The sequence below is a fragment of the Psammomys obesus genome, unplaced genomic scaffold, assembly GCF_907164565.1.
Source record: "Psammomys obesus unplaced genomic scaffold, mPsaObe1.curated_primary_1811, whole genome shotgun sequence".
In the NCBI taxonomy this organism is placed as follows: Eukaryota; Metazoa; Chordata; class Mammalia; order Rodentia; family Muridae; genus Psammomys; species Psammomys obesus.
The window spans coordinates 13,606,699-13,623,093 of NW_026596120.1; the positions used below are offsets into that span (position 1 = coordinate 13,606,699).

The 16,395-nt window shown below is 44.4% G+C and overlaps 1 protein-coding gene across 1 annotated transcript in view; it reads left to right on the forward strand.

Annotated features, from left to right (window-relative positions):
* Window positions 1-1,055: 1,055 nt before the first annotated feature.
* Window positions 1,056-16,395, forward strand: part of Nphp3 (nephrocystin 3) — a 38,154-nt gene continuing 22,814 nt past the window's right edge. Inside the window, exons 1-8 of the mRNA XM_055629637.1 lie at window positions 1,056-1,436; window positions 2,923-3,048; window positions 3,986-4,136; window positions 6,489-6,641; window positions 7,576-7,709; window positions 10,620-10,780; window positions 13,864-14,020; window positions 14,692-14,766. Coding sequence (XP_055485612.1) covers window positions 1,056-1,436; window positions 2,923-3,048; window positions 3,986-4,136; window positions 6,489-6,641; window positions 7,576-7,709; window positions 10,620-10,780; window positions 13,864-14,020; window positions 14,692-14,766 — 1,338 coding nt within the window. The remainder of the gene's footprint in view (window positions 1,437-2,922; window positions 3,049-3,985; window positions 4,137-6,488; window positions 6,642-7,575; window positions 7,710-10,619; window positions 10,781-13,863; window positions 14,021-14,691; window positions 14,767-16,395) is intronic.

Here is a 16,395-nt window from a genome sequence, read left to right on the forward strand (position 1 = left end):
GACGCTTCCAAGTTCTTTCCTGGCTGGCGTTTATTGATTACATGCATACTGAGAGGCACGCTAGGCCCTGAGCTGCCTCTGGAAAGGAGCCAAGGACCACGGAATCAGTGGCGGTGGAGCAGGGTCAGGTAGGTGTGCAATCTAGTTCTTGCTGATTGAGCCTTCACGCAGAGGAAACCGAGCAGCTAGCTCCCTTCCCGCTTGTAGGCTTGGGCTTAGTCTGGAGCTCTCCCTCCTGGATGTCCCAAGTCTAGCTCTTCTCCTGGTTCTGCCCTGCTTGCCCAGCTCAATCTCGACGCCTGTTTCTGCCAGCTCGCGTCCGCGATACCCATAGACTTCCTTTCTTGAGAGCCTCCCTCGTTCAGCCCTTTTCTCCCAGTTCTCCCTCAGAAGCCCACGCCCGCTTGTACGGCCACCGCCCGAAACCTGACTCCCGTCCCTCGGGGCGCGGCCTTTTCCTCCTCTGGTTGTCCCGCCAGGACCTTCTCCAGACTCCGTCTCTGACTCACTCTCTCTCCCTTCCCCCCTCCCCGCTGCCGCATTTACGCCCCCTAGCCGGGTTAAGCCCCCCAGATCTGCCGCCACACCCTCTCTGGGCCCTGCTCTTACCTAACCACGCCTCCTCTCGTGCCAAGTCCCACCCCTCCCGTCCTGCCAGTCCTCCTCTCCCACAGCCGCAGCACGCCCTGCCTGCTTGGCCTCGCCCCGAAATTATAACCACGCCCCTCCTCAGGTCGGCGGTTCTTCTTCAACACCACCGCCCCGCTCTATGCCACGATCCGCCCCTCTCCCCAGTCGCCAGGCCCGGCTCGCTCACGGCTCTGCTCTTTCCTCCAGACCCCGCCCTCCCCGCTGCTGCGCCCCGCCCCACCACCTCGGCCACGCCCTGAATGTTTGCGTCCCGCCCCTTTAGCCCCGCCCTTTCCCTGGCCACGCCCCTCCCCGGTTCCAGTCTCTCGCTACGGCGCTCCTCCCTGTTCGCCAGACCCCGCCCTCTGGCCCCGCCTCCTCCTGGCACCCAGCGGGCAAGAAACTTCGGCGCGGCCACGGGCACCATGGGGACGGCCTCGTCGCTGGTGAGCCCCGCTGGCGGGGAGGTGATCGAGGACACGTACGGGGCAGGCGGCGGCGAGGCCTGCGAGATCCCGGTGGAGGTGAAGCCCAAGGCCCGCCTGCTGCGCAACTCGTTCCGCAGGGGCGCGGGAGCCGGGCCGGGGTCGCTGCCTCGAGGGGCGGGGGGAGGCGGGCTGGTGGGCGCCAGCTTCAAGTCCACCGGCTCGTCCGTGCCCGAGCTGGAGTATGCGGCGGCCGAGTTCGAGCGGCTCAAGAAGGAGTACGAGATCTTCCGGGTCAGCAAGAACCAGGAGTTGCTGTCCATGGGCCGCCGAGAGGCCAAGCTGGATACCGAGAACAAGCGGCTGCGGGCGGAGCTGCAGGTAACGCGGGACGCTGCGCGCCGCCCAGCGGGAGGCCCTGGGGAAACTGAGTCGCGGGCTCACAGCTCGGCCGCTTGGTGGCACCACCCTCCTGCCCCAGGTACAAACCAAGTTGTTTTCCAAGTTGGACAGAAGCCGCTCCTTGTTTAGGACGACGTGTTATTTGAGTCTTAACTGATTTCTTACCAGCATCTTCACAGACACCCGCCCCTTTTAGTTTCCGTTTCTCTCGTGTAGATACCCTGAATCAATCAACCCAAGCCCCGAAGCCGCACTGTGGTGAAACTGCACACAACTTCTCCCGGTTTAACCTATCTCCAAGAAGGAGCTCTTTGGCTCAGTTTCTTCGTAACGTTCTGTAGATATAATGCTAGGACAGGCATTTTTCTGGAAACCTCCCGATGTCATCGTCTTTAAGTGTTGTGTTTGAAAACCTTCCTTGAGAGTACTCAGAGTCCCTTAGTCCATTTGGTTGGTGGACTCAACAGTTATTGCCGCGCTATCGTAGGCCTTATAACAGATAGGAGGGAAAGCAAAATTTCTCAGAGCAAAATCCGGGACTACACAGCATGGTCTCAGCCTCTCGGGACTACACAGCATGGTCTCAGCCTCTCGGAGGGTCATGTGTTTAAGCCTTTCTTTTCTGTGGGAAGGATCTCTGACAGCCTGAAAGCTCCAGGGCCTGTATTGAAGTAGGACTCAAATAAACAGATTTTTTAGAGAAGGCTCCTTCATTCTAGTCAGGTATCATCCCAAGAGGTTTTATGAAGTCCTTCATCATCTGTTATGCATATTGGGAGGCCCGAAACACTTGCTTATATAACGTGGACTTGCGTGTTTCTTGTGTCTGACTTCATGTGTGGACACTGAATCATGTGAGTGGGCAGGTGGAAAAGGGCAGGATAAAGAGACCCGTGCAGGGAAGGCTGACATCCACATAGTCACAGAGCACCCCTGTCAGCCATCCCAATTCCCTGTGTAACCCATTGTTCCTTTCTTACCTGCATGATCTTGAGAAAACTCTTTCACATTTATTTCACTCAGCCGTGTTGGCATTTACTGGATCCGGACTGTGAATGGCTGTGTGTGTGTGGGGGGGGGGGGATCAGTAAAATGATTAATAGATAATGCCAAGGAGCACAGAAACTTTCGTCCTAATTATTCTTCAAGCTAAGCCTTACAAATTGCAATTTTGTTCTCTTAAAAACATGAGGCATAGAAAAATTCCAGAGCTGGTAAATTAGTTCAAAGAAGAAGCATTCATTTCTGTTGAAAGCTCACTGCTGAATTAAAACATGTTTGCTTTTTTTTTTTCTATTTTGCTTGAAAAAAAAAAAACAAACCCAATAACATAGAAGTGCTTTATAATTGATGAAATAGCGAGCAGAGTAGTAGAGATCCCAACATAGGTAAACATACGTATAAGCATTTAAAATGCAGGTGAGAGACCGTTTTTGTTAAGAGGTAACAAGATGAATCGTTGCAGGCGCTTCAGAAAACTTACCAGAAGATACTTCGGGAAAAAGAGGGTGCCTTAGAAGCCAAGTACCAAGCCATGGAGAGAGCAGTCACATTTGAACACGACAGAGACAGAGTTAAAAGGCAATTCAAGGTAAATGCCTGGTATTCCCGCCTCTCACCCCACATTAATGTAACACACATTAAAAACTACTTTTTAAGAGCTCGTTTGAGCCAGGTGTGGTGGTGTACACCTTTAAGCCCAGGACTCTAGATGCAGAGGCCGACAGAGTGAAGTCGAGGCCAGCCTGGTCTACACAGTAAGTTCCAGGACAGCCAGAACTGCATAGTGAGAGCCTATCTTTAAAACAACAACAAAAGTTTCATCTGATACCATGTTGAATAAAGATAAATTGAGTAACACCCATGAAGGTCAGAAGAGCTGGGGAAGAAAGCGTTCTGTATTTTCAGTTAGGTAGCACTTATTTCATAAGGAGATTTGAAAGTGGTCGTTTTATTGGAAATATTGAATGATGAGAGGGTGAAATTTTAAGTTTATATCTTTAATTTGTGTGTGTGTGTGTGTGTGTGTGTGTGTGTGTGTGTGTGTGTGAATGCAGCACCTGCAGAGGCCAGAGTTGTAGGATTCCCTTGGAGCTGGTGTTCCAAGTCGTTGTGATCCACCCAACCTGAATGCTAGGAACCAAATGCTGCAAGAGTTTGGGTTTTCTGAGGAAGCAGTCGGTGCTCTTTGCCGCTGTACCATCTTTCCAGCCTCCAGGAATGTGTGTGTGAGGTGAAGCATCTGAACTGTTTGGGGGAGATTCTGTACTGTTATCTGGTGTGAGGAAAACAAACTTGTTATATGTCACACAAGACACGCACCCATGCCGCCAGACTTCCAGCGAGTTCCATTGTGGACAATAAAATAAGGGCCTGGAGACGCCATTCTGTTACAGATGAGGAGACTGGGGATCCCATGGATACTGACTTTATGAATAAATGGTCCCCCCCCCACTGAAGAGTTGGTGGCACAATTTTGTGATTATGAAAAAAAAAAGGTTTCAAAATTAAATTCTACTTCCTGAAAGATTTTTAGGGAGACCAAAGAGAATGAAATTCAGGACTTACTGAGGGCCAAGCGGGAGCTGGAGAGCAAACTTCAGAGGCTGCAGGCTCAGGGTATCCAAGTGTTTGACCCTGGGGAGTCCGACTCAGATGACAGCTGCACAGACGTCACAGGTAAACTCACTTTGTGTTCACGTTGCGCTTTCTGCAGAGCTGCAGTGATGCCCAGAGCCAGCAGCTGCAGCCAGAGCTGCCAGCTCTCTATGCACGGGCTTAAAGTGCCTACTCTACCCTTGCAAACAGTGGAGGGCTTCCGGTGTCCTGCTCAGCTGTCAGGACCTCCCCTCCTTGAAGTGTGTGATACCGGGGGACTAGGCTTTCTCTTGTCATCATATTCTGCCAACTATCCTAGTTCGTGGTATGCCTGTGCGTGCTCTCTCTCTCTCTCTCTCCATCTCTCTCTCTCTGTCTGTCTCTGTCTCTCTCTCCAACACTCCACAACCTACCACCCCCATCCAAGGTAGCTGTTCTAGATCACATCTGCGTTTTCTCCAAAGGGGGAAAAAAAAAGGGAGAGTGTGTGAGTTGCTTTTCTTGTTGCTGTGATAAAATGCCCGGCAGCAAACTACCTAAAGAGGAAGGTCTTGTTTCCGCCCACTGCAAGGATGTCACTGGAGTATGAGGCAGCTGGTCTCGTTGCATTCACAGTTAGAAAACACAGCAAAGATCTGTGCTCAGCTTGCTTCCTCACGTCTATGCTGTTCGGGACCCCCAGCCCCTCGGGTGTGATACAGCCTACGTTTAGGGTGGCTGTTGCTACCTCAGTTAACCTCATCTAGATGGTCCCTCTCAAACATGTCCAGAGGTTTGTCTCTGCAGCGAGTCTAAATCCTGTCACTCGAACAATCAAGATTAACCATACAGGCCTGGCTTCCCCCAGGCCTGATGACCTGAGTTCTCTCCGGGGACCCCCACAAAGTTGCAGGAGAGAACTGACTCCTGAAGCTGCCCTCTGACCTCCACACACACACACAAATTATAGCACCACAGGTACTCACCTTGGTTTTCCTGAAGGCACAACCTGAAATACAGACGCCTCTGTTCAAATGCCCCTGGCGGAAGCCAGACCTAGGAAGACTGGAATGTATATTCAATAGCCAGGCAGACGTGTGCCCAGCTAAAGTGTGAAGAGGGCATGGAGTTATGTTCCACAGATCATCTCCCATTTAGTGATGTATTTGCAACCTTGTATAATACCTGCATTGTGTGTCACTGTTTTCAACGTAAAACCTCCGGGTTTATAGTGAACATATAAAACACTTTTCTAGTAATAATGAAAAGCCTGAAACCACAGAATCGAAGGCATTTTCCGTTCTTCAAGGAAATATTAATCAACTGTGATTAATATGAGAAAACGAGAAAGCTTCTTGTAGGTGTAAGGAGAAGACACTGTGGGACCTCTGTTTATAAGGGTTGTAGTATGGACTTACAGAGTGATGTATCTGGGAGTAAGATATGGCAGCCGGCAGTTCCTTTCTAGTGTTCATTTTATTCCCATTGGATTGTGACTGGCAGCCTGGGACTCTTATCACTCACTTTTGAGGAAAAGATGCGGTGATTCCCACTGGCCAAGAGCAGTTGAGAAAGTGCCTTCTGCTGTCCCATTAGTCTGACTGACTGCTTCCATATTGGCTTTTTCAAATGTACAAGGTATCAAAGCCACTGTGATCGTCTTGCAGGTTAACAGAAACAAGTTAATGCTTTCTTCTTGGTATTTCTCCTTGGTACATTGGTTTAAACCAGAAGGATACAAGTTGTCAGTGCCTCTTGACAGTCTACCTTTAAAGTTCCTTCATAAACTGGGTATGGTGGCATCCGCCATTAATCTCAGCAACAAGGAGGCAGAGGCAGGTAGTTCTCTGTGTTTGAGGCCAGCCTGGTCTACCTAGTAAGTTCCAGGACAGCCAAGGCTAAGTCTCAAGAGAAAAAAAAATTCCTTCTTAATTGATGTGTAAATGTCCAACTACAAGCAGATTTTTAGAATTGTTTGTAGTGTTTTTAAGCTGCCTCATCTTAAATTCTCATCTCACTTATTAATTAATTGATTTTGTGTATATGTGTGTGGGTATTATATGTGTGTGTTGTACTCCAGGTTTTGGACTCAGATCCTCAGGCTTGGTGGCAAGTGTCTTTACATGCTAAGACATCTTGCTGGCCCTAAACTGCCTCTTACTAAAGTCCCTTTGCTTCTTATATTTCTTTTACTTCTTCCTTTTCCTATTTTAATCCTTTTTTTTATTTTGAGATGATAACCAGAATTCCATTAACCAGAATTCCATTAACTGGAACAGAAGTGCTTTGCCAAGGGTCAGTGCCAAAATGTTTTGAAAGCCATCATTTGAATGTGCTTATTGCATTTATAAGTAGTGTATCTTGACCTGAAAACCCCTATCTGACATATGTGATGAGTTTTAAGATATTTGGTAACTCGGTCTTAATGAAATTCCGATTCCTGGTTTATAACAGCTGCCGGAACCCAGTGCGAATACTGGGCCAGCCGAGCCTTGGGAAGCGAGCACTCCATAGGCAGCATGATCCAGCTTCAGCAGTCCTTCAGAGGCCCCGAGTTTGCCCACAGCTCTATAGACGTGGAAGGCCCCTTTGCAAATATCAACCGAGGTAATCAGTCCCTTGCCCAGCAGCTGTGACCACTCATGTCTCGAATCTTGTGCACCAGGGCCTGATATTAGTATTGTGGCACCTTCCGTTGGCAAGCCAGTGTGTACAGGGGCGGTAACTAACCAGGCTGAGGTGAATCGCCACAACATGCTACTCCTGCCATCCTGGCCACCCAGGTGCTAGCAGCTCTGTTAGTCTCCGAACTTGCAGGTGCTTTTGTTGAGCTGCAGGACTATGACATAGCAGAAGTGAGAAGCAAAGTCTTGCTCCTTTGATAGTACTGAAAGAGGGTGTTATAAAGCAAAGTATGAAAAGGCCTGCTAGATCACAAAAGAGTGTGTCTATCATTTTAGTGTTCCTGAGTACCCCCAAAGCTCTGAGATGTTCAGAACTGCAGAATCATTGCAGACCCAAGAGCCTGTGAGGAGCTCCACTCTATTCCTTAAAACAGTGAAATCATCTCACTGGAACAATGCAGAGCATTTTTATAGTGTGTTCTTGATTGTCACATAGTTCACAATTTCCCCTTCCTACTAGATAGCATAAAACTGCTTTTCATTTTACGCTGTTCCTGAGCTCTCTTTTTGCCTCGTTGCATGCAGGAATGAGGAGGAGAAATGAGACATCACCTTGGGAATGCAGGCTCCCTTCAAATAGCAGAACAACTGAGTGGCTCACGTAAAAATAGAATTGGAGCCACTATCCTGGGGATCCATGGCTCTCCAGGGGACACCACTAGTGGCATTCATTGCCTCAAATGCCACAGGAGAACGTGAGGCTAGAAGTTAATTACATTCTTCAAGCTTTGTTGGTTTTAACACATGGCAACAGATTCCAGCCCATGTCTGCTGGGTTTTCTCAGATTTACTTGGAATTCTTCTGCCAATTGTATTCTGGTAAATTGCTCATGGATTTATGGGAATTTTACTTCCAGATGACTGGGACGCTGCTGTGGCTGGTTTGTTGCAGGTCACCCCCTTGCTCTCACTCTCCCTGTGGAGTCACTCAGTCCGATGTTACCTCATCTACACTGACGAAACCCAGCCTGAAATGGAACTTTTCCTCAAGGTGAGAATAGTCATAAATTGTGTATTGACTCATTGAAACTACAAAATCTGGGGCTGGAGAGATGGCTCAAGAGCTAAGAGCTCTGGCTGCTGTTGCAGAGGACCCGGGCTTGTTTCCCAGCACCCACATAGTAGCTCACAACCGGCTGCAATTCCTGTTCCAGGGAGTTGGATGCCCTCTTCTGTCCTCCGTGGGCACCAGGCATGCAGACAGTACATATCCACACGTGCAAGCAAAACACCCATGTGCATAAAAAAAAAACTTAAAAAAAAGATAGAGAAGCTGGGGCGGTGGCAGTCTCAGCACTCAGGAGACGGAGGCAGAAGGGTTACAGTTCGAGGCTAGCCTCGACTACATAGTGAGAGCCCATCTCAAAACGAACAAAATACAAATTAACATTACATTCAGACTGTAACTGACTTAAGTAAGTAGCTTGACACTGTGCAACTATCCAGCTTAAAGTACCGAACGTCCTGGGCTTGCTTGTGATGCAGTTCGAGTGAGTATTCACATGCGTGAAGATCGACATTATGCTAAGACTCCTAGTTTTTGTTTAACTTTCTGCTAAAACAGGGACAGGAGCTAAGGCATGAAGATGAAACTAAGAGGTTAGACCTAAAACACATCATTAAGATGCCACTGTCTTAGGGGCTCATGCCTGTAATGCCAGCATTCGGGAGGCAGAGACAGGTGATGTCTGTGAGTTGGAGGCCAGCCTGGTCTACACAGCAAGTTCCACAACAGGGCTGTTATACACAGAAACCCTGTCCTGAAAAACAAAACAAGCAAACAAAAGCCAATGTCTTAATGTCTTAACTTTTAGTAGAAACTATAGTTAAAAATTTACGTAGTAAAATGGCCTTTTCGTATTAAGTATTCTCCACAGTATTTGAGCCCTTCTTTGACTATGTCTGATTTACTTTAAATCTGTTTTAGATAATATCAAAGTTCAATCCTTATCACGACTTTGAACTTCTCAAGGCATCCCGTGGGCATACTCTAAAGTAGAGTTCAGCTACAGCCTGTGGCCACTCCTGGCTTACTACCTGGTTTCATGTAGCCCAGAGCTAAGATTTGCTTTTGTATTTGAAATTACTGGAAAGAAGAAATATAAGAAGACTGTTTCATTATGTGAAAACTATATGAAATCCATACTTTATTATCTTTTTTAAAAAGTGTTATTGGAACACCTCCAAATCTGTGTGTATGTGTGTGACTATGTATGTGTGTGTGAGAGTGAGAGAGAGAGAGAGCAATTGATCTATAGCTGAAGTACTGAAGGAGTTAATTGGGACGAAAACTGAAGACATTGAAAAAGTCCCCGCTATAACATGAATTATTAAACATTATTAATTTTGTAAAAATATTTGCCACCTGAACTTTTGAAGGAGAAATCTGTCTGCTACCGTCGCAAGTGAACTTTAAATGCATCTGCCCCAGGATAAACCTGCTGCATTCATAGTCTACAGATTGTTACCAGATTTATTTAACGTTATTCTGTGATATTACTCAATCTTGGTGAAATCATAGAATATTTTAAATCTCAAAGCTTCCATCTGTAAATTAGATGTAGATTACTCCCAAGGACAGCTGGAGACTTCTAACTAATTGCTAGCATAAAAATCATTATTTAGTAATATTCTTTATCATAGACCAATATTTTTTTCATTAAGCATTTTAAATTTTTTATGTTTCTGGAAATGAAATCTAGGGGTTTTCATATGCCAGGCAAGCCTGCTATCATGGAAACTACATTTCCTAGCTAAAGTACCATATTTCACACACACACACACACACACACACACACACACACACACACACACAGAGAGAGAGAGAGAGAGAGAGAGAGGGAGAGAAACAGAGAGACAGAGAGATTTACATTTGGATCCTTTAAAACAAGAAAAGAAATTATAAAACTAACCTAATACTATCTTCTGTTGTTTGGTTATAAAATAAGTAATTTTCTGAGCTAGAAAATAACCATTTTGTTAAGCTATTATTTTTTTTCTAGAAAGAAATTTACTTTTGCTCTATAAGATTTTTTTAAAATGTGATTATTTTGATTTTTTGTATTAGAATACAGCTTATAGAGGCTGTTCTAAAGTATGCCTCTTGAAGGTGATTAATCCTCATTTAGAAAGACAAATGGGATGTGCATTGAACTTATGACAGGAGTCTACCACAAAAGGCATCTGAAAGACTCTACCTAGCAGTGTTTCAAAGCAGACACTAAGACTCATAACCAAACCCTCGGCAGAGTGCAGGGAATCATATGAAAGAAGGGAAGTTAGTATGATATGGAAAGGATAGGAGCTCTACAAGGACCAAATATATCTGGGCACAGGGTCTTTTCTGAGACTGACACTCAACCAAAGACCATCTATGGATATAACCTAGAACTTCTGCTCGGATGTGGCCCGTGGTAGCTCAGTAACCAAGTAGTTTTCCAAAGTAAGGGGAACACGGACTATTTCTAACAGGATCTCAAGGGCAGGCTGTTTGACCCCCCCCCCCCCAGGGGAGGAGCAGTCTGTTAGGCCACAGAGGAGGACTTTGCAGCCAGCCCTGAAGATACCTGATAAAATAGGGTCAGATGAAAGGGGAGGAGGTCCTCCCCTATCAGTGGACTTGGAAAGGGGCAGGGAGGAGACCAGGGAGGGAGTGTGGGGTTGGGGAGGGAATGAGGGAGCGGGATACAGCTGGGACACAGAGTTAACAAAATGTAACTAAAAAGAAAAATAAAATTAAAAAAAATGTAAAAAAAATCAAAATGAATTTTAAAATTTTATTTATAAAAAAATAAATAAAATCTGATTAATGTTAAAAAAATAAATAAAGTATGCCTCTTAAGTGATAAGATTCTCTATACACCTAAAAATATACCATTTATATATTTTAATTCATTTTTAGGACCATTCACCTAAACTTAAAAGAATGTGCGAGACAATGGGATATTTTTTCCATGCTGTTTATTTTCCAATAGATGTTGAAAATCAGTACCTCACGATAAGGAAATGGGAAATTGAGAAGAGTTCTTTAGTTATTTTATTCCTTCACTCAACATTGCCAAGGTAAGCCAAAAAAAAAAATCTCTAATTTATATTCGCACTAGCTGTAACTAATGTGAACTTCAAGATAAAGTCTAATTCCATTCTCATAGTCAAAAACAGTGTGTGAAATCTAATAAACTTTATAATGCCTCACACTCAAATAAAAAAATGTAAAGTTTATACCATTAGAGCTACCAGGATCATTAATATAAGGACTGTTTAATCGGCAGTTGATAAATCGTGGCCCCGGGCCAAATGCTGTTAGATAGCAGCTTCTGTCAGTAAGGTTTTTTTTTTCTTTTTTTTTTTTTTGTTTTTTTTGTTTTTACAAGCCATGAAAACATCTCTTTTATTTATTTGAATGAACTTATCACCCCATTTCTTGATATAACAGATGAAGACAAAAATCACCAAGGCAATCTATCGAAACAAAGTCATTCGGTATTTATGACTTAAAACAGTGGTGCCCTTTTTAAATGTGAAGATTAGGTATCTGCTTGAATAGATGAATACAATTTCTAACCTTACCAATTTTGGCAATAATTATGATCTAACAATTAAGTTGACAAATGTTCCACTTTAACTTGTTGAATATGAAAACCTCTAGGATGCAAAAAATTTTTCCCTTACTGCACAAGATTATATTGCTGCTACCATGGTGTTTTTTTCTGGTTTTTCAAAAATCCTTTCACTTTTTCTTTTTCTTTTCTTTTCTTTTATTTATTTATTTTTTAATTTATTTTTTTTTATTAATTACACTTTATTCACTTTGTATTGTCAGTAAATTTTATTGGAACACAGTTATATTCATTGATTTGCGTGATTTTTTTTTTTTTTTAGCATCTGCTTTCATACTATAACAGTACCTTTGTGAAGTATTTACATCAGAAACCCTATGTTCTACATAGCCCAAAATGTTCATTGTCTGACTTTACAGAGTAAAGCTGGCGGCTTCTCATTTCAGTCCACAGTAACCCATACTGCCTTCTCTCTTTGGATACAATTTGAGAGACGTGCAGTTTCAACGTGAATGTAACCATGTTGATGAATCTTACCTATGAGGTTTTTGTAATCAGTCCAATACAGATGGTGTAGATATAGATAAAAGACAAAATGGGCCTCACGGGAAGTTATCCGCGCTATCCAGACGTGCTGACTGGAGTAAGCCGTGCAGGGCATTAGCTGTCTTTGAGGATTGCAAGTTGCAGACTGTCCCAGGCAACTTAGCAAGATCCTGCCTCAAAATGAGAAATCAAGGGCTAGAGGTTTGTAGCCCAGCTGGGAGGGGGCATTCCTAGCCTGCACAAGATTCTGGGATCAGCCCCCAGCACCACACAAAAACGGGCATGGTCATGCGTGCCAGTAACTCCGGCATTCAGAAGGCGGAGGGAGGCCGAAAGGAAGGAGAGAGCAAGGATAAAGCCCAATGGTAGAGTAATTGTCTAGTGTTCACGAAGCCTTAGATTGAATGCCCATTTACACACACACACACACACACACACACACACACACACACACACACACTCATACTCATTCACACACCACACACAAACACGCCACACTCATATACATAGTGCAGCACACACATACACACTCACACCAGTCACACCCACCACATACTTATTCACACACACCACACTCACTCACACACACCCATGAGGAGGAAGAAGAACGGAAGGGCCCGCAGACTGGCTAGGGGCGACATGAGCAGAGCGAGCAGAGCCTTCCTCGAGTGTGTCTGCAGTGCCCTTGAACTGCTTGGCTTCAGCGGAGTCTCCTTTGTCTGCTCTCCTCGCTTTAGTCTTTATTAAGAATCTATCATACGTAATACCTAATGTTTGGGTCGTATCTGTATCTTATGTTCCTTGGTAATATATGCCTTGCGTTGTTAAATGAGCTTTCAATTCTTATTTTTACCCTTGGAGGCCACCTTGCTTTTTTCTTTTTCTTCAAGAGATTCATTTGGTGATAATATGCTATTCATTATCTTTGTGCTTTGAACATTTATTTTTTTTTAATCTTCCTAATTTTAAACTTGAGTTTCCTCTCCCACTTGTTTTCCATTATTTGTTATCTACCTTAACAAATTGTTTGAATTTTTTTAAAAAAATTATTCAGAATTTTAATTTCTCACATTTCTGTTTTGGCCCTATTGTGCTTGAATTTGTCTTAACTTAATTGCATTCTTTTCATCATTCATTTCTTGTTAGGCTTCTAAAAATTATGGCTGTGGTTTCCTATAGCAAGGTTCTTTTTTTATTTTTATTTTTTTAACCTTTACCACGGTTTAGCCATGGGTTTCGCTAGCCATTTGGGAGGCCCTATTGACCTACCAGGTGTTTTCCTGTAGTAGACTCTGAATATAAGGATTCAGAACGTGAAATAAGAAAGGGCTAGAGAAGGGAAGTCTCTTGAAGTTTTAGGGCTGGTGATATTTGTATTTTAATTTAGAAAGTATGTATTTGAAATGGAATCTGTTTTTCATTTACTTTCAAAGTTTCATGAGCTTAGTTCATTATTTCCAGCTATGGAGAGTGTTTTTGAGAATTTGTATGTTTAAAATGAATCAATTACGAAAGCTCTATAGCTTAAGGCATGATTTATGTGTCTTATTCTCACCGGCTAATGAGCATACTGTATTTGTAAGACTGTGTTACAATGGTACTATAAAAATGACCCAGTTTGGGAACTGGAAAGATGGCTCAGTAGGTGAAGTGTTTGCTGTACACCCATGAGGACCTGAGTTTGAATCCCTGAACCTACATAGAAGTTGATAGTGCTATGAATATCAGTAATTTCAGCACAGGGGAGGGAGAGAGAGAAAGAAAGATCCCTAGGGCTGTGGTCATCCAGGCCAGCTGACTCAGTGAATTCAAGGTTCACTGGAGAGTGACTGGACAAGACATTTGACACTGACCTCTGGGCACACAGGCACATGGCACTGTGCGCACACGCAAACACACACGTGTTTTTGGAAAGCTTTTCTTCCTCCGTAGCTGGGCCCTTGTCACTGTGGTAAATCCCATTTGGGCACTTAGGCCGGTCACCCAAGTATCTGCTGCCGCAGTGCCATGTAGCCCATGAAATGGCAATTTCCAATCTAGCTTTTTACTGGAAGACTGTGAGGAAGCCTTTCTGCAAAACCCAGAAGGAAAACCGCGATTAATCTACCATCGGTTGGAGGATGGGGAAGGCACTTCCGACTCTGTCCAGCAGTTACTGGATCAAGTTTCTAACCTAAGCAAGACCACCAAAGCCAAGGTAAGACACAGGATATGTCAGAGGGTGTGCATGGCAGAGATAAAGCCAGATCCAGGTGGGATGGGGAAGGAAACCAGGTGTCTAGAGAGAAGGGACACACAAAAGGGATGACCTAATTAGATCAATCCTGAAAAGCCTCAGAGGTTGTTTTTAAGACATAGGCTTTTCCTTTGGAGTGGGGCTGGGAAGGATGGGTTGGTTTTGGGCAGCATGGCGGAACCCGGTGTGGACCTCTTGTCAGTGACTTCCTTGGTGTTATATGAGGAATAGAGTCGTTTGGAGGGTAGGAAGAAGTCTGAGATCTGGTGCTGCCATCTAGATGAGAGCTGCAGGGGCTCCCAACTGGAGGGTGATAGACAGGCTGAGACAACCCCCGCCACACACACACACGAAAAAAAGTATACATTGTTCACACTGAATCTCTGTGTGACCTCAGACAAAGTAGTTAACTTGCCTCTGTTTCCTCTTTTAAGCAAGGTTAAAGTATATCTTTCTTGTAAGGTGCTTTCTAGGATAAAAGAGGTAAAGTGTTAAAAGCCTTGAAGCAGCAGCCGCTGCCGCCTCTGCCTCCTCCTCCTCCTCCTCTTCCTCCTCTTCCTCCTCCTCCTCTTCCTCTTCCTGCAGCTGCTGCTATGTTTCCTTATTACCATCAAACCCTCTTTTTCCCTTAGATCATCCACCACTCAGGAGATCCTGTGGAGGGAGTGTATAAAGTTTACATGGGTGTAGAAAAGATCATTAAGCAGGTAAATATGCTTTCCTCTGTAAGTTTTCATCTAAAATAGTTTAATAGTATTTTTTTAAAGAATTTTCTAGACAAAACTACTTGTGTGTCGTTTTTGAGAACAGGAGATTTCTATGGTTCTGTTGGGAGCTGGTCCAGGGGTGAGACCCTGATATTGTCAGAATCTGCCTCCCAGAGCCAGCTGTGCTTCAACACCTGTCAGGTGTAAAATGTATCACAAACAGGAAAATCCAGAGGAGGCATTTGAAAACACATGTGCATTTTATTCCAAAGAGAAGTTTATGTTCTTTGTGTACTTTTCTTAAAAACGTATTTGAGATGTCACCCACCTTGCTATCTCTAACAGCAGCAGAGAGGCAGGAGCACCCTTCAGGGAACAGGAACACGGTCCGTGGAGGCATCTGGAGCTGGAAATTTTCTTGAAATCTTACGTACTTTTTTAAGCATATGTTTTCTATAGCTTGTTGGTATTATAACTGAGATTATTTTTCATTCAAAAAAAATTTCAGAATTGTGTCAGCAAAAATACAAATAGATAATAGCAAAAGATGGAGATCACCCTTATCTCCAAGTAAAATGAGCAGGGTAGGAAGGTGTGCCATGCTTAACCTGAGGGTGCCTATGTTTCCCCAGGAGCCAGAGACCTTTTCCAAGAAGGAAGGAGTTGCATCACCTTTTGTTTTGTTTGGGTTTTGTTTTGTTTTTGTTTTTTGTACCAGAGATTCCTCTAGCTCTGGCTGTCCTGGAACTGATTTGAAGACTAGGATGGCCTCGAACTCACAGATCTGACCACCTGTGCCTCCTGAGTACTGTGATTAAAGGCATGGCCACAACACAACCCCCATTTTCTACTTACATTGGCTTGCAAATATAAAGACTTGTCATCAGAAAACATGATAGAGAGACACTTGCCAGCACATTTGCATGCCCTGCTCCAGTACAAAGATCGCCCGGATGATTCTGAGCTTTTCAATCTTACAATTTTAGGACCGAAATAAGTAAGATGAATGGAGGAAAATGAAATAAGCCATATTATCATCAATGTATTTTCAGGGATCCAATATAGCGACTAAATGGGACAGCAGAGAGCCTTGGTATCAGGAAACTCCATCTAAAAACGGGCAGTGGTGGTATACACCTTTAATCCCAGCACTCAGGAGGCAGAAGCAGCTGGATCTCTGAGTTCGAGGACAGCCAGGGCTACACAGAGAAACGCTGTCTTGAAAAACCAAAAGAAAAAAAAGAAAAAAAACTTCATTTTAGTAATTGGACTTGATGCCATATCTCTTGGGCATTAGTGCAGCCTTTGAAGTCCTCCACTAGTGGGGCTGAAGGAATAGAGACAGCTCAGTCTCTAGGACACTTCCCTCGTAAGCGTAAGGACCTGATTAGGAGTCCAAGCACATGCTTAAAAACACCAGGCATGATGGTGTGTGCTTGTAATGCCAGCACTGGGGAAGGAGAGACAGGAGGACCCCCTTAGGCTCACTAGTCAAACCCAGTCAGTGAGCCAGTGAGAGACCCTGTCTCAAAGGACATAAGCAGTCCTGGGGACAACACCCAAAGCGGTCCTCCTTCATCCCTACTCATGCACACACGCACACATACGCACACTTTTTAAAAAGTGATT